The sequence below is a fragment of the Ambystoma mexicanum genome, chromosome 3p (assembly GCF_040938575.1).
Source record: "Ambystoma mexicanum isolate Mex_15411 chromosome 3p, UKY_AmexF1_1, whole genome shotgun sequence".
In the NCBI taxonomy this organism is placed as follows: domain Eukaryota; kingdom Metazoa; phylum Chordata; class Amphibia; order Caudata; family Ambystomatidae; genus Ambystoma; species Ambystoma mexicanum.
The window spans coordinates 384,565,267-384,584,705 of NC_090925.1; the positions used below are offsets into that span (position 1 = coordinate 384,565,267).

General features: G+C 45.2%; 1 protein-coding gene across 1 annotated transcript in view; it reads right to left on the reverse strand.

Annotated features, from left to right (window-relative positions):
- Positions 1-1,317: 1,317 nt before the first annotated feature.
- The window catches only part of TUBB1 (tubulin beta 1 class VI), a 38,941-nt gene continuing 20,819 nt past the window's right edge, over positions 1,318-19,439 (reverse strand). Inside the window, exons 3-4 of the mRNA XM_069651052.1 lie at positions 13,049-13,159; positions 1,318-2,896 (exon numbers count right to left, since the gene is read on the reverse strand). Of these exons, the coding sequence (XP_069507153.1) occupies positions 1,794-2,896; positions 13,049-13,159 (1,214 nt within the window). The 3' untranslated portion in view covers positions 1,318-1,793. The remainder of the gene's footprint in view (positions 2,897-13,048; positions 13,160-19,439) is intronic.

Here is a 19,439-nt window from a genome sequence, read left to right on the forward strand (position 1 = left end):
GTGTGTACAAATCAGGACCGGAAGGATAGCTCAGGGGCAACGCGCTCGCCTTGGAAGCAATAGAAGCAGAGCAACACAGGTTCCAGTCACGGGTTCCGCTTAGAAACCTCTGGGTATTAAGTGCGTTATAAATAACCAATTAGAATAAAATCAGGAAACGGGGAGCTTGTGAATCAACAACGGAAATGCCTATGAATCCAACTTGTTGAACAGAAAAAACTGAGTATTATGGCCCAAACCAATCCATTGTCATGCTTCGCCCTGAGCAAGAGTGCAGACACCACAGTTTGGTAGTGGAGCATGGGGCAATTTTAAATGTCTACTTTCGATTACCCCCTACTTCGCTTCCATCCCTAGCCCCCTAGACACCACACGGAACCAAAAACCCTCTGGCGTTCTGTGGTCCTGCTCGGAGGCGGCATGGTTCGAGCCGCAGTGGGCGCGGAATTTTGGGCCAGCGGGTCAGGATAACTTGCCAGGCAGAGAGTCCATTTGCAGGCATTGCCCCGAGTTTCCATCGACTCTCTGCAGAGGCGTGAGTTCCAATTATGCATCCACATTCTGCCCCCTTTGTCATGCCCTCTCTTGCCAGGCAGTTCTCCCTCAGCCCTTGCACCCACCCAGGAGCAGTGGAGATGGCACACTCACTGGAGCACTGGATTTAGGCCCTGGAAACCCATGTAGTGCTCTTTCCTCTTATGCTCCAAGCATGCACCGAAAAAGAAAGGCGGATGACTTCGAGGATCTCTTGCACGACTTGTGCATTCATTCCTTTTCCAGTGAACTTCGTGGATTAGCCCTGCTCTCTTTCCCCATGGTGCCAGGCAACATTACATCGTGAAATGCCAGCTTGAGTGCGAGTGGCAGCTGGCACGCTGTAAAATCATATCAACTTTATTGCAGAGAGTCACAAGTTCTACTGTGCACAGAACTGCCCGAGAGCGGCCCTTGGTTTGTCGTTGGAGGTTGGGTTCATGGGTCATATTCAGCGTAAGGAGATCCTGGTTTCAGTCACAGCTCGTCCCTGGCCCAGATTACCATATTAAGAGATAGCTCGTTAGAGTCCTGGCATGACTGGAAACATGAGAAAGCAAGGAAGGACTGCGGCGTTATTTCAGCCGCAGGAGCACATCTCGGAAGTAGGCTGGCCATGAAGCGGCGTTGCCTCATCACACAGTGTTGCAGAGCCTAAGCATTTCCACAGCAAAACGCACACACTTCTTACAAAGCCACTGAAACCCAGGCTATCTAGGCTATAAATGGCGGAAGTACAGTGTTGCGCAAAACACATGTGGACTTGAACCCACAATTTGTTGAAAATTGTTTTTTTTGTGACACAAAACAAGGAAAATAAACGGCACTCTAAAGAGGATTCTAAACAAATGGAACATGAATAAAATGGAGGCAATGTAGGAAAATGCATTGGTCAATAAAGATGGATGCTGGAATACCATAAACACTAGACCAGAAGCCTTGGGATTAGAAACTGGTCTTTCTGCAGTGTCAGAATGCATTGGCTTGTAAATGGGAAGTGGTCCCCTGAAGCTGTCTGTTCTGGGTCACCCTAATTGAGAACACCACATTAACCCCTTAAGCGGTAAGGACGAGTATGCTCGTCCTTTTTGCATAGACTTGATTAAAGCTCAGCAGTAAGAGATTTTCTGTTTGAAAAAAATCGAGGCCCAGTTTGGATCCGAATTTTGCTCCTGTCTCATTTAGCACATTAATCCACGTTGACAAATTGCATGAGAAGAGATGGGAAAAACATTGTGTACACTGAAACTGCAAAGATTCTAAAACACTTTTTCAACAACTTCAGTTACGTGCTCAGTCTTTACGTGCTCTGTCTCCTCTTCCTCTTCTTCGAAATCCCCATCCACATCAGCCGTAGCTTCCTGGTATTGCTGGTACTCTGACACTAAGTCATTGCTGTTGCCTTCGGCTTCGGAGAACTCCATCTCATCCATGCCCTCCCCGGTGTACCAGTGCAGAAAGGCTTTCCTCTTGAACATCGCCGAGAACTGCTCACCAATTCGCCGGAAGATCTCTTGGATGGCTGTGTTGTTGCCGATGAAGGTGGAGGACAGCTTGAGGCCACGCGGAGGGATGTCGCAGACTGCCACTTTTACATTATTTGGGATCCACTCTACGAAGTAGGCACTGTTTTTCGTCTGGACAGCCAACATTTGCTCATCGACTTCCTTGGTGGACATCTGGCCTCTGAAGATTGCAGCCACAGTCAAGTAGCGCCCATGACGAGGGTCGCAGGCTGTCATCATATTGCGTGCCTCAAACATTTGCTGCGTAAGTTCGGGCACAGTGAGGGCTCTGTACTGCTGGCTCGCCCGAGATGTCAGTGGTACAAAACCGGGCATGAAGAAATGCAGGCGAGGGAATGGTACCATATTCACAGCCAGCTTCCGCAGATCTGCATTGAGCTGGCCCGGAAAACGGAGTGAAGTGGTGACACCGCTCATCGTCATTGACACCAAATGGTTGAGGTCACCGTATGTCGGGGTGGTCAGCTTCAAAGTCCTGAAGCATATGTCGTACAATGCTTCATTGTCGATGCAGAAGGTCTCATCTGCATTCTCAATCAGCTGATGGATGGAGAGGATGGCATTGTAGGGTTCGACCACAGTGTCGGAGACCTTGGGGGAAGGCATGACGCTGAAAGTGTTCATGATCCTATCAGGGTATTCTTCTCTAATTTTGTTCATGAGGAGGGTACCCATGCCGGATCCTGTTCCGCCACCCAGTGAGTGGACAAACTGAAAGCCTTGAAGGCAGTCGCAGCTCTCGCATTCGGTTCTAATAACATCCAGTACTGACTCCACCAATTCAGCTCCTTCTGTGTAGTGGCCCTTAGCCCAGTTGTTGCCGGCACCTGAGTTACCTGTAGATAGGAAACCGCAAAATATCAAAAGACATACTGTAACTAAAGTATTCAGACAGAAGAGGAAGACATATAAAAACAACCCTGTTTGATTCGCAAGCACACATCTTGAGATGCAGGCAAGGGTCTTGAAAGTGTCATTCAAACTTAGAGATGTTCACTTAAAAACAGATTTGTGAAGCTGATGCCTTTGGCCCTGTGCTAGTTGTGTGTGGTCCTCAGTCTGCAGGCTCGTTTAGTGTGGTAATCTTCACCATTAAATGGGCTACAGTGCTGCAGTTGGGACTCTTAAGGTCATATTATTATACTGTGTTACTTGAGTCTAAATATTAGGTTACAGAAGAGAAGCATTTGGTGGAAGATAGATGAGATCTCTAGAAGAGGACCTGGTGGGATGCCTTCTGTGGACATCCTATAATTCTTCCAAGATCACAAATGATTGGATTGCCCCAAGCATCTCTCAACAAGATGACACGGTTCAATTCAGGCTCTTGCGAAGAGTGTGCGAGATCCAGGATTGGAGAGGGACGGATGCAACTTACCACCAATATTGGAGCAAAGCCATTCTCTCTCCGGTATTTACACCGAGGAGGGGTGGTAGCGTGCCTTGATATTGTAATCCCATTGCAGTTGCTTGGTACCAGTGCAGCACTTGATTCCATTTGACTTGTAACTCAAAGGTGAAGGTTTAGCCAAAGCACTGGACTGATTGTGCTCTTTCACAGAAACAGTGGAGCCCTCAAACTAGTCTAAGCCGTCTGCAATAAGTTGACTGTGGCTGTATTGAACAAGTTAGACAACCTCCTGGGACGGCAAATGGTTATCCCTTCCAGCAAATGCCTTTGCTATTGTAATTGACAAATACGGCGGTTCAGCTCTGATGTTGGAGCTAATGCACTCATACGGATGTCACTGCAAGCAGAAGGACCTCCATGTTGGGGCTTACTGCTGTCCTTCAGACAAAACATGCTAATGCCACGGTTGGTGGCAGCCACACCCAACGGGAACCTGGATGCAAGTGGGTTAGTCTCCGTAGGAACCCTGTGGCAGTCTAACTCAAGATTAGTTTAAACCTACAGACCATCAGTGCTATCCCATCTCCTCACAGACTTTCAATGCAAAGGTATTAGCTGCACTTTGGAAATTCTGTGCTTCGTTAAGGGCTGGGGTAATTATATTAATAACGGAGCTGATCTGCTTGCGGCTGTAAGTAAATCGTGGCAGTATAGCTCCAGTATTGGAGTTACGCTGCTCTACTATATCATTTTAAATCAAGTTGATTTGATCTCTTGTTACTATTTTATATCTATTCAGAGTACACATGCAACCGTGTAGCCCCTGTATTTCTGTTTACTACTGTAATTCACCTGCAGTGGGTTAAGGCTTATACTGGAAGGAATCCCCTTCCTAATGTAATTCACCTGCAGTGGGTTAAGGCTAATACTGGAAGGACTCCCCTTACTATTGTAATTCACCTGCAGTGGGTTAAGGCTAATACTGGAAGGACTCCCCTTACTATTGTAATTCACCTGCAGTGGGTTAAGGCTTATACTGGAAGGACTCCCCTTACTATTGTAATTCACCTGCAGTGGTTTAAGGCTAATACTGGATGGACTCCCCTTACTATTGTAATTCACCTGCAGTGGGTTAAGGCTTATACTGGAAGGACTCCCCTTACTATTGTAATTCACCTGCAGTGGGTTAAGGCTAATACTGGAAGGACTCCCCTTACTATTGTAATTCACCTGCAGTGGTTTAAGGCTGATACTGGAAGGAATCCCCTTCCTAATGTAATTCGCATGCACTCTAGCAAGTCTAACATTGAGGTAAGCCCTTTTTCTACTGGAATTCAGCTACAGTTGGTTGAGTTTAATGTTGGAGCAAGCCCACTTACTATTTTGATTCACATACAGTGCATCAAGTCTAATATTGGGGTGAGCTCACCTCTTGTTGTTATTCACCCGTAGTTGGTTAAAACTAATATAGGAGTGAGCCCATTTACTATTGTAACTTACATGCAGTGCGTAAAGTCTAATATTGGGGTGAGTCTACATACTATTATAATTCACCTGTAGTTTGTTAGGTTTAATATTCAAATGACGCCACTTTCTATGGCGATGGACATGTAGTGGGATGTATCTAATCGCAGAGTGAGTCCACTTACTATTATAATTCAGATGCACTGTGTCACTACAATATTGGGGAGAGTCTACTTCCTATTCCTGTTCAGCCGGAGTTGGTTAAGTCTAATATTGGAGTCTACCCACTTACTACTGTACTTTACATGCAGTGTGTCAAGTCAATATTGGGGTGAGTATGCCTACTATTTGAATTCATCTGCAGTGGGTTAAACCTAATATTGGAGTGAGTCCACTTGCTATTGTAACTCACATGAGGTATGTCAAGTATATTTTGGGGGGATTACGCTTCTTATTGAAATTCGGGTATAGTGGGTCATGCCTAATATTGGGAGTGAGTCCACTTACTAATGTAATTCACACGAAGTGTGTCAAATATCATACTGTAGTGTGCATGATTCCTATTGTAATTCAACTGCACTGGGTTGAGCCGAACACTGCAGTGCGTCCACTTACGATTGTAATCTAAATGTACTGTATGAAGTATACAATTAGGGATGAGCACACTTACTATTGTAATTGTCCTGTAGTAGGTTAAGTCTAATATTGAAGTGAGTTCACTTCTTGTTGTAATTCACATGCAGTGTGGCAAGTCTAATATTGCGGTGAGCACGCTTACTACTGTAATTCTCCCATAGTGGGTTAAGTGTAATGTTGGAGTGAATCCACTTAGCAATGTAATTCACATGAAGTGTGCCACGTGTCATACTCAGGTGAGTATGCTTACTTTTGTAATTCTCCCGTAGTTTATTTAGTCTGATAATGGCATTCACTATGGAAGATATCCACTACAACTGTAGTTCTGCTAAGGAGGTTCCCCACGCAAACTACCCTCCACTAGCATTAGCTGAAGTAAGGAAATTACCAACTACACTGGCACACAAACAGCTCCATCTGCACAAATGTTTTTAAGTGGTGAATACCACCTTTTGGAGCTCACTAAAATATTCAAAGAACACTAGAGGGACTACCACTACCTTTATTTACAGCGAATAGGCCTCATTACAAGTCTGCCGGTCGGCAACAAGGGTGTCGATAGCAACGTACCGGCACCCTTTCCGGACCGCGGCTATGCCGGAGCAGATGCACCCGGGAGGTCTGACCGGCTGGGCACATCGGCCCCAATAGGCAGGGTTGCCACAGAAGCACCAGCACCGCTGACAACGGTACCAGTGCTCCCGTACACCAATTACCGTGGAGTCCTGGGAGACTCCTAGGGATGGGCAGAACATTTCCCGCCGCCTGATATCCCGTGCCGCTTGGATCTCGGGTATCGGAAACAGTGTTACAGGCTTGGCGGCCACTCACCGGTGGGTTACTGCCAAGCTCGTAATGAGGCCCAATGTTAAGAAATCAAAGCTTAGAGCAACCACCTGCAGTTAAACAGTCCAGGTATAGTATTGTGTGTGCATGTACTGAAGTATAATAATTGTTTTCCTACTCGCGTTCAAGTATGTATTCTTTCAGTGCAAGAAGTATCACCAGTGAACGCAACCATTAATTGCAGCCTCATCACAGAAATACATAACAACATCTAAAAGGGCCTGCCACTCACTGTACTTATTCACCCGATGCTTTTAATGTGGAACCATTCTCCTACTTAGCCAACTGTTTCAGACAAGCGCCATCTTGCAAGAGCCTCGTGAGACATTACATAAGGAATGGCGGGAAGACGATGGGCTAAATGGACATGTTTATAATGGGGATGTAAACAATGAGGCTAGTGATAGCCCATGGAGCTCCTTCACTGGCATGTTTGTCCACTTCGAGTCCCTTGGGATGCCTGCATTCTGCACAGTGGTGAAAGATCCCAGGGAGATTTGCCACAAAGCAGAATCAGCAGCAGCAGAGTGTGTGCCGCGGGACCGGCACAGCATCCCTGAGAACATCATCGATTCAGAGGGGTGCAGTCTAGGTCGCGACCCCCCATGCCCATGTTTCCCCTAATCCTGCTCCCCCTGTCTGCCCAGCCTCAGGCCTACAACAATAATATTCTCCAAACAGAAGCGCTCATGCTGGACTTGGTATGAATTGCAATGTGTTTTCACATTTCCACCTCTGAAAGCACATTGCTGGACTCTTTAAGTCATTTCAGGTCTATATCATTCCCGTATATGCCAAGGGCCATGAAGCACCACTCACATAGCAAAGCTTGATTGTTCAATCCCCATCAAGCCTAAAGAATGTACACAGGACAGACACACCCTGCACGTCCACTAAACATGGTGCCACTAATACTCTTGGTTATTGCACGAATATTTCGCAGGCCTCTTTATGGGAGATGTTTAACTGGAGATTATTGCGTCTTCCTTTGAGGTAGGATAGCGTGGCATGACTAGTCAGGATTAATAGAGGGTAGTAGAGATCTCCCTGTGAGCTGATTATGCAAGCCCATAGTCTTGCTTTGTTCCACGTTGTAATCATAAGTATGTGTCATGGTTTTGGTAATATTGGGGACAACTGGTGCTCTGCTTAGAAGCTGTTTCCTATCACCATAACCATTAAAAGGGAACGTTTGTTTTCTGCACAGGATCTTCTTGGCACTCTATGGATCTTCCGGCTCAATGTTCCGCAGACATACCATGTAGGACATACCATGTATGACTCCTCCTGCTCAATGTTCTGCAGACATACCATGTATGACTCCTCCTGCTAAATGTTCCACAGGCATACCATGTATGACTCTTCCTGCTCAATGTTCCGCAAATATACCATGTATGACTCTTCCTGCTTAATGTTCCGCAGACACTCCATGTATGACTCTTCCTGCTCAATGTTACTGCAGACATCCCATGTATGACTCTTCCTGCTCAATGTTCCCCAGACACACCATGTATGACTCTTCCTGCTCAATGTTCCGCAGACACACCATGTATGACTCTTTCTGCTCAATGTTACAGAGCACATACCATGTATGACTCTTCCTGCTCAATGTTACCGCAGACACACAATGTATGACTCTTCCTGCTCAATGTTACTGCAGACATCCCATGTATGACTCTTCCTGCTCAATGTTCCCAGACACACAATGTATGACTCTTCCTGCTCAATGTTACTGCAGACATCCCATGTATGACTCTTCCTGCTCAATGTTACCGCAGACACACAATGTATGACTCTTCCTGCTCAATGTTCCGCAGACACACCATGTATGACTCTCCCTGCTCAATGTTCCACAGACATACCATGTATGACTTTTCCTGTTCAATGTTCTGCAGACATACCAGTATGACTCTCCCTGCTCAATGTTCCACAGACATACCAGTTATGACTCTTCCTGTTCAATGTTCTGCAGACATACCAGTATGACTCTTCCTGCTTAATGTTCCGCAGACACGTCAGGTTTGACTCTCCCTGCTCAATGTTCCGCAGACACACCATGTATGACTCTCCCTGCTCAATGTTCTGCAGATTTACCATGTATGACTCTTCCTGCTCAATGTCCCACAGACATACTATATATGACTCTTCCTGCTCAATGTTCCACAGACACACGATGTATGACTCTTCCTGCTCAATGTTCCGCAAATATATCATCTATTACTCTTCCTGCTCAATGTTCTGCAGACACACCATGTATGACTCTTTCTGCTCAATGTTACCGAGGACATACCATGTATGACTGTATGACTCCTCCTGCTCAATGTTCCCGAGACACACCATGTATGACTCTTCCTGCTCAATGTTACCGCAGACATACCATGTATGACTCTTCCTGCTCAATGTTCCTCAGACACACCAGGTATGACTCTTCCTGCTCAATTTTCTGCAGACACACCATGTATGACTCTTCCTGCTCAATGTTCTGCAAATATACCATGTATGACTTTTCCTGCTCAATGTTCCACAGACACACCATGTATAACTCTTCCTGCTCAATGTTACCGCAGACACGCCATGTATGACTCTTCCTGCTCAATGTTACCGCAGACATACCATGTAGGACTCTTCCTGCTCAATGTTACCACAGACACACCATGTATGACTCTTCCTGCTCAATGTTCCACAGACACACCATGTATGACTCCTCCTGCTCAATGTTCCCCAGACACACCATGTATGAATCTTCATGCTTAATGTTCCGCAGGCACACATGTATGACTCTTCCTGCTCAATGTTCCACAGGCACACCATGTATGACTCTTCCTGCTCAATGTTCCGCAAATATACCATGTATGACTCTTCCTGCTCAATGTTCCGCAAACACACCATGTATGACTCTTCCTGCTGAATGTTACCATGGACATACCATGTATGACTCTTCCTGCTCAATCTTCCACAGATATACAATGTATGACTCTTCCTGCTCAATGTTCCGCAGACATACTATGCATGACTCTTCCTGCTCAATGTTCCGCAGACACACCATGTATGACTCTCCCTGCTCAATGTTCCACAGACATACCATGTATGACTCTTCCTGTTCAATGTTCTGCAGACATACCAGTATGACTCTCCCTGCTCAATGTTCCACAGACATACCATGTATGACTCTTCCTGTTCAATGTTCTGCAGACATACCAGTATGACTCTTCCTGCTTAATGTTCCGCAGACACGTCAGGTTTGACTCTCCCTGCTCAATGTTCCGCAGACACACCATGTATGACTCTCCCTGCTCAATGTTCTGCAGATTTACCATGTATGACTCTTCCTGCTCAATGTTCCACAGACATACTATATATGACTCTTCCTGCTCAATGTTCCGCAGACACACCTTGTATGGCTCTCCCTTCTCAATGTTCCACACACACACACCATGCATGACTCCTCCTGCTCAATGTTCCCCAGACACACCATGTATGACTCTTCCTGCTCAATGTTCCGCAGGCACACATGTATGACTCTTCCTGGTCAATGTTCCACAGACACACGATGTATGACTCTTTCTGCTCAATGTTCCGCAAATATATCATCTATTACTCTTCCTGCTCAATGTTCTGCAGACACACCATGTATGACTCTTTCTGCTCAATGTTACTGAGGACATACCATGTATGGCTCTTCCTGCTCAATTATACCGCAGACACACCATGTATGACTGTTCCTGCTCAATGTTACCGCAGACATACCATGTATGACCCTTCCTGCTCAATGTTCCCCAGACACACCATGTATGACTCTTCCTGCTCAATTTTCTGCAGACACACCATGTATGACTCTTCCTGCGCAATGTTCTGCAAATATACCATGTATGACTCTTCCTGCTCAATGTTCCACAGACACACCATGTATGACTCTTCCTGCTCAATGTTACCGCAGACACGCCATGTATGACTCTTCCTGCTCAATGTTACCGCAGACATACCATGTAGGACTCTTCCTGCTCAATGTTACCACAGACACACCATGTATGACTCTTCCTGCGCAATGTTCCACAGACACACCATGTATGACTCCTCCTGCTCAATGATCCCCAGACACACCATGTATGAATCTTCCTGCTCAATGTTCCGCAGGCACACATGTATGACTCTTCCTGCTCAATGTTCCACAGGCACACCATGTATGACTCTTCCTGCTCAATGTTCCGCAAATATACCATGTATGACTCTTCCTGCTCAATGTTCTGCAGACACACCATGTATGACTCTTCCTGCTCAATGTTACCGAGGACATACCATGTATGACTCTCCCTGCTCAATGTTCTGCAGATATACCATGTATGACTCTTCCTGCTCAATGTTCCACAAACATAATATGTATGACTCTTCCTGCTCAATGTTCCGCAGACACACCATGTATGACTCCTCCTGCTCAATGTTCCCGAGACACACCATGTCTGACACTTCCTGCTCAATGTTCCCGAGACACACCATGTATGACTCTCATTGCTCAATGTTCTGCAGATATACCATGTATGACTCTTCCTGCTCAATGTTCCACAAACATAATATGTATAACTCCTCCTGCTCAATGTTCCGCAGACACACCTTGTATGACTCTCCCTGCTCAATGTTCCACAGACACACCATGTATGACTCCTCCTGCTCAATGTTCCCGAGACACACCATGTATGACTCTTCCTGCTCAATGTTCTGCAGGCACACATGTATGACTCTTCCTGCTCAATGTTCCACAGACACACGATATATGACCCTGCCTGCTCAATGTTCCGCAAATATATCATCTATGATTCTTCCTGCTCAATGTTCCGCGGACACACCATGTATGACCCTTCCTGATAAATGTTACCGCAGACACACCATGTATGACTCTTCCTGCTCAATGTTCCCCAGACACACCATGTATGACTCTTCCTGCTCAATGTTCCGCAGACACACCATGTATGACTCTTCCTGCTCAATGTCCCGCAGACACACCATGTATGACTCTTCCTGCTCAATGTTACCGAGGACATACCATGTATGACTCTTCCTGCTCAATGTTACCGCAGACACACCATGTAGGAGTCTTCCTGCTCAATGTTACCACAGACACACCATGTATGATTCTTCCTGCTCAATGTTACCGCAGACACACCTTGTATGACTCTTCCTGCTCAATGTTACCACAGACACACCATGTATGAATCTTCCTGCTCAATGTTCCACAGGCACACCATGTATGACTCTTCCTGCTCAATGTTACCGCAGACACACCATGTATGAATCTTCCTGCTCAATGTTCCGCAGGCACACATGTATGACTCTTCCTGCTCAATGTTACCGCAGACACACCATGTATGAATCTTCCTGCTCAATGTTCCGCAGGCACACATGTATGACTCTTCCTGCTCAATGTTCCGCAGACACACCATGTATGACTCTTCCTGCTCAATGTTACCGAGGACATACCATGTATGACTCTCCCTGCTCAATGTTCTGCAGATATACCATGTATGACTCTTCCTGCTCAATGTTGCACAGACATACTATGTATGACTCTTCCTGCTCAATGTTCCGCAGACACACCTTGTATGGCTCCCCCTGCTCAATGTTCCACAGACACACCATGTATGACTCCTCCTGCTCAATGTTCCCGAGACACACCATGTATGACTCTTCCTGCTCAATGTTCCGCAGGCACACATGTATGACTCTTCCTGCTCAATGTTCCACAGACAAACAATATATGACTCTTCCTGCTCAATGTTCCGCAAATATATCATCTATGATTCTTCCTGCTCAATGTTCCGTGGACACACCATGTATGACTCTTCCTGCTCAATGTTACCGCAGACACACCATGTATGACTCTTCCTGCTCAATGTTCCGCAGACACACCTTGTATGGCTCCCCCTGCTCAATGTTCCACAGACACACCATGTATGACTCCTCCTGCTCAATGTTCCCGAGACACACCATGTATGACTCTTCCTGCTCAATGTTCCGCAGGCACACATGTATGACTCTTCCTGCTCAATGTTCCACAGACAAACGATATATGACTCTTCCTGCTCAATGTTCCGCAAATATATCATCTATGATTCTTCCTGCTCAATGTTCCGTGGACATACCATGTATGACTCTTCCTGCTCAATGTTACCGCAGACACACCATGTATGACTCTTCCTGCTCAATGTCCCGCAGACACACCATGTATGACTCTTCCTGCTCAATGTTACCGAGGACATACATGTAGGACTCTTCCTGCTCAATGTTACCGCAGACACACCATGTAGGAGTCTTCCTGCTCAATTTTACCACAGACACACCATGTATGACTCTTCCTGCTCAATGTCACGCAGACATACCATGTATGACTCTTCCTGCTCAATGTTACCGCAGACACACCATGTATGACTCTTCCTGCTCAATGTTACCGCAGACATACCATGTAGGACTCTTCCTTCTCAATGTTACCGCAGACACACCATGTATGACTCTTCCTGCTCAATGTTACCGCAGACATACCATGTAGGACTCTTCCTTCTCAATGTTACCACAGACACACCATGTATGACTCTTCCTGCTCAGTGTTACTGCAGACATTCCATGTAGGACTCTTCATGCTCAATGTTACCACAGACACACCATGTATGAATCTTCCTGCACAATACTCCTGCAGAAATACCATGTATGAAGTTATCAGGCCGGAATAGAGCTCCGATTCTGCTGGATCGCAAGCTGTCCATGGTTCCTGGCTCCAGATCCACCAAGACGGCCCGGGGAACATACTTGTGGGCTGAAAACGAGAAGAGGACTTTGTCAACAGCCATATGTTCAATGATCAGCGGGTGTATTCACGTTTTAGATTATGCCACACTATTTTAATTCATCATTTGTCTACTTTTAACATTTTCTTTATCGGCCACACCGACTGGGGTGTTCCTATTCTGTAGAACTGACACCATATTCAGAGCATGCATTACCCGATATCTAAAACCATCACTCCATGATCACCCTAGAAGATTGCCTGTTGGGATGTTCATCCAGCAAACACCACGATACAGTAGAGGAGCACCCCACATTTGCATACTGTCAACCCACAATGCATCTTTGGAGGAGTAGGTCATCCTGATTTTTTCATAATTGCTGTAATGTTTTAAATATCTGAGATGGTTGAAGTGCACGGGATAGTGTGCAAGAGGACCCGTGGCTAAGCGGTGAGGAGAGCAATTTTTCACATAGATACTACATTTCCACATGGAGTATGGGAACGCACTCACACATCCGCGTGTGCCGTGTTACCTGTGCATCACCCAGGGGCAGTCTGGTTTTATGCATTTTCAACATGTTATTTTATTGGGTGTTCTCCACTTTCTCTGAGTGAAGACCTAAATTAGTTCAGGGCCTTTGCATTCACATCACCCTTGCACAAGCACCAAAGAGACCACAGATGCGGTCCATTTAAGGCAAACCGCCACTTATCCCGAGACTCCATTTGCCTCTGTTTACCTTCTTTAATCACTATGATGTGATCCTCTACTTGACCCTGGGTATTGACAACAGGGTGGTCCACAGGGGCTGGGTGCCACCAGGAGCTAGTAGATACCAAGTTAAGATACAATGCCGGCTTGTGATTTTGATAAATGTTCTTCTCCGAGTGTTTATCGAGAAAGATTAACTTCAAATCAGAGTTCCTGATATTTGTATTCCAACAGCAATGCTTCTGACGAAATAACATGAGCAGAGCGTACAAATCAGCATGGTCTGTGGGGCCGGCGTGTATAGAGTTTATGACCAGATAAGGGCTAGTAAGACTGTAAGTGTGACCTGCAGGAACCATGCTGATGCTGTGTACCCCCCCTGTTGTTCCATGAGCCAAACTGGCATTGCAGGAGATACAAAGTGGCAAGGCTCTCCTGACTGAAGTTCTCAGACACAGAAAGTCTTCCCTGGCTCATATATGGGTTTACCAACTGCTGCTACACATACACGGGGTGCAGGGAGATTTAGACAGAAGAAGGCAGCCTCAGCAATGTTCCCAGGGGGGAAGACAACTGCTCCAATGCAAGGAGGCTCAGAGTGAAATCTCAGACCGGGCCCCCTCAGAGACTACAGGACCATAGGCACATGGTCCATTCACAGGCCAGGCCAGCCTCCTCTGCCCAGGTGAAACACGTTAACTGAGGCCCCCCCTTAGGGGAGGGGGAAGCAGAATACAAAAGCTGAGGTAGACAGTCTCCAGGTGCAAGGTGTTGGTGTAGTAGCTAGAGAGGAGTGTAAGGAGGAAAGTGGCATGCAAATGGAATATTAAGATGGAAGGATTGTAAAAGGCTGGGAGTAGGAGGTTGCTTTACCATCTAAGAAAGAGTTATTGGAAGGAGGGGGATTACCACCTGAGCAGAGACACTAATCAGAAAGAGATTGCTGGATTGAATGAGGGTTACTATCTGAGAAAGAGTTACCATCTTAGAGGAAGAAGGGTTGATTGGGGGGAGGGGGCAGGCGTTAGGAATATATAGCAGAAAAGAGGAACTTGCTGTGAGGGGACATAATCACCCTGAGCCTGAGAAGGAGGGTAGATATCAGGCTATACCCAAACCTCTAGTTCATAGGGTGGTTACGGCTGATCAGCCGGGTCTACGGCATATATCAGAGATGGGTGGAGGCACGGATAGGTGCAGCCTTAGCCATGGTCAGGCAGAGTATACTTGCACTTTTGGGAATGGGGTGAACCGTGGCGGTCCGACCAAAAGAGGAGGGAGGAGCTCAGGAGCCAGAACACCATTACACCCTTCCCAACACCAGGTCTGGAGGGTCATCCTCGTGATCAGAGGACATGGGCTGATGCCTGGAATGTCCAGCAGAGAGATGGAAACTGCACCAAGCGCTGGACCACCAACCCTAGAAGGATCCAGGATCATCAGGCCACTGAGCGCGGGAAAGTCCAGGGACCAGGCATCCCAGAAGGGCATTCTGGGTCCCCAAAACCTCCAATCCAAAGTGAAAGACAAGGTTGTTTCTTCCATCTTCTGCATTTGGACCGAAGACAGGACACCCCCCCCCCCCCCAGAGACTTGGCAAAACAAAACACCCTTATTATATATATATATATATATATATATATATATATATATATATATATATATATATATATTTATATATATATAGAGAGAGAGAAAGAGAGAAAGAGAGAGAGAGAGAAATACAAAAATTTAAAAAGCCCAAACTCGAGTTGTCAGAATTGTTGTGTTATCTCAAGTCTCATTCCTTCACTCTGGAAGAGTAAACCTAGTCCTGGGTGGGGAGAAGACAACACCCGAACAATGATGTAGTTATCCTAAACTACTTTCCGTTGCAACACTAACGCCACATTTTCAAAGAGCTGATGAGAAGCCTTCCTTGGCTGCTCCTGCATTCCTAAAACCTTGCCCAGAAATCCCTACTGGTGCTTTTCTGACACATTATTTTGGTTTAGTGTAATAAAACACTTTGAACCATACATGCCTAACACACCTTGTGTTAGCTTGGTGCGCCCGTGACATCACAAACACTGGGCTGGCTGATGGAATATAATTATGACTAAAAACTCTGTCACTCAGACATTATTGACAACACCAAGTACAGTTTATAATGCAAATGCTCTTCTTGTAAATAGTGATGCAGTGATGCAGAGAAAAGGTTCCTGATTATGGAGACGCTTGCGTCCTGTATGGAGTTTCCCTTATCCCACCAAATTCTCCCACTGATCATTTGACATTAAAATCTCGAGCCCAAGTGTTTAAAGCCAGAGGAGTTCTTTGCAGCTGTGTCCATCACCTACGGTTAGGTGATGGTGGAGATCTTAGCACTCGAACAGAAAGAGGCTCCTCTACCGCCTCTGATTACCACCAGTGTATTTCTCAATTGGCATAAACTGTACAGTACATCACAGACAAACTTGATTGCCACTTTATGAGATATTTCTTGCCCTTTCTTGATCAACTTATGCATGGGTATGTAAATCAATTCTCCACAAAGATACGAGGGTTCCAAGATACGATGGTTTAGTGCTGGAATCGGTGAATGATCACTAGTTCCCATGAATCTCCTCATCTAAGAGTCCCGCTGGCTTCACCCAATGAAATATATGCATAGGATCTTCACACACATAGACTCAACGAAAAAGAATGCCCATGTGCTTGAAAAACATTATTCTAGTCCAGGTTGAATTTATTTATTTATTTATTTATATAGCACTAAAGCCCGCAGGCATCAGAGCGCATTCCAAAAATACAGGACAGTGATTACAAAAACGGGACAAGAATAGACACACAGAAGATCGTATCATGGGGAGCTGAGAGAGGTCGCTAGTCCAGTTTATTTAAAGAGTAGGGTCTTTAACTTCTTTCTGAAGAGTATGTAGTTGGTTTCTAATTTCAAGGATACGGGCAGTTCATTCCATTTATGGATGCTTCTGTTTGGAAAGGCCTTGCCCAGGCCGTTTCGCTTTTTAGCTGGGGTTGTCTGGAGTAGGCCTTTGTTGGAGGATCTTAAATTTCTAGATGGTTCATGCGACTTGAAGTGTTTTTTCAAGTATGCTGGGGCTTTGCCATACAAGCATCGGTGGACCATTGTGAGGGATTTAAAAGTAATTCTCTCCTCCATGGCCAGCTAGTGTAGATCTTTCCTATCGCCTGTGATGTGTTCCATCCTTGGCCTACCCGTGATTGTCCTAACTGCATTATTCTGAATTACCTGGCATTGCTTCAGGCATTTCATATTAGCTCCCAGAAGCAAGGAGTTGCCGTAGTCCAGTCTTGACAGTATAGTTGCTAAGGCTCTGGTAATGCTGTTTTTTTGGTTGAGCAAGGGTCTAATTTTTCTCAGGAGTTTTTGGTGGTATTGACAGTTGCTTTTTAAATATGCTGTATGGGCCTCTGCTCCTAGTGAGGCTTGTAAGTAGACTCCCAGTGTCTATACTTTCTCGGATATTGGAATTAGGGCATTTTTTAAACTGAATGCGGAGTATGAAGGAGTTAGTTTTTTCCTGGCGTGTGTGGATCCAAAGATCATTAGTTCCGTTTTGGTCCCATTCAAACACATCCAGTTGTCTTTCATCCAGCCTTCGACGATGTTGTATATAGTCGTAAGTTTTTCACTGTCTTGATTATAGTCTCCACTAAGCTCGAATACCAATTGAGTATCATCGGCGAAATTAGTGAAGAATATTCCCAGTTGAGTTAGCATGGTACATAGGCATTGCATATACCTGTATATACAGGTTAAACATTAGGGGAGAGAAACTAGCTCCCTGCGGGACTCCACAGTCCACTAGTTTGGTTCCGGAGGCTTTATTTCCCCAGACAATCCTGGATTGACTGTCTTGTAGAAATGATGATATCCATTCTGTTGCCTCTAGTGAGCAGTTTCCTGAGAGTTCTAGGGCCTCTCAGAGCCTCTTGTGATCGAGCAGATCAAAGGTTGCCAAGAGGTCCAGTAATATCAGGAGACCTAATTTTCCCTTGTCCAATATACCTAGCATCTCGGTCTGCAGATCTAGTAAGGCTGATTCGGTGCTGTGGCCTGTCCTAAAGCCCGACTGTTGGGGGTGCAGCTGGTTGTTCTCGTCTACATAGGTCTGGAGCTGTTCAGTGGCTACTTTATCTAATATTTTCAACAGGAAGTTGCAATTTGTAATAGGTCTTAGATTTGCAGGGTCTTGTTGGTCTAGTTCAAGTTTCTTTGGCAATGGTGTAACCGTGACTGTTTTAATTATAGTAGGTACTGATTGATCCTGGAAAGATGCGTTTACCATTTTTCTAAGGAAGGGAGCGAAAATGTCTGGGTTTTCTAATATTAGTTTAGGTGACAGTACATTTTCTGAGCATGTAGTGCTTCTGATGTTAGAGAGCGTTTTCTTCATCTCTTCGATTGTTATAGGTCTAAACTGAAATTTGGTAGTTTCAGTTTCGGCCTTGCTTTCGTTAAGTTTGTCTTGGGTCGGTGGGCTGTAACTCTGGCAATTAAGGATATTCTCTGTGGGCTTAATGATTTTGTTTTGGAAGGCCGCTTGAACCTTCTCACAATCTAATTCTGTCGGCTGAAAGGGTGGGGTGAGTGCCTTAGGGTTATCAATGGATTTGAGAATTTGGAAGAGTTTGCCAGTGGAGTTGTAGGCGGTGTCAATAAGTTAATTGTAGTGATTTTTCTTAAGGTCTATGATTTTTGTCTTGTATCTGTGATCAGCATTCTTTCATTTCATTTTATTTGTTTCTGTTGGTTCTTTTAACCATTTCCTTTCTAGGTTCCGTTTTTCTTTTTTGAGTTTAATAGCTTCGTTGTTGAACCATTTTTGGTGATTTATATTTGACCTGACCTGTTTATTTTTTCAATGGGGCTTGGCGGTCGAGTAATTCTTTCATGCCTCGATTATATATCGATATGATATTTTCACTTGAATCATCATCTTTAATTTCAGTCACGATTTTGTCCATTTCTTCTGCTAGCAATTTACTGGTGATTTTTTTCAGATTCCTGTCGAGTACTATTTTGGGTGAGTTGTCTATTTTCACCGTTTTTTGTTTTAGAGTGAGGAGGATTTTGATTTTATAGTGGTCTGTCCATATGCATGGGTAGGTTCCTAGCAGCGCCACTTCTGCGTAATTTTTGATTATCCAATCAAGCTGATTCCCAGTGGTAGCGGTGGGACCATTGTTGATTACAGTAAAGGCACAATTAACTAGGTCTTTCTCTAGGGCGATGGCCTGTGGGTCATTGTGATTGCCCCTCCATCTATTAATGTCCCCCATGAGTATAGTCTCCATATTGGTGGATTTGAGATTATTAAGGATGGTGATTAGTTCATCATTGAATTCCGATAATAGGGACGGGTGTCTGTAGATGACTATTATGTTTGTGAAGTTATTGTGGGTAGGTGTCAATTTGAGGTGAATAACCTCACAGCCTGTGCACTGTATAGGGGCGGCAAAGAATTTGAGGGTTTGTTTAGCGATTATCGCCACTCCTCCACCTTTACCATTTTCTCTGCCTACACTGCTCGCCTAAAGTGAGTGGCCAACTTGATGGCATGCTTAATT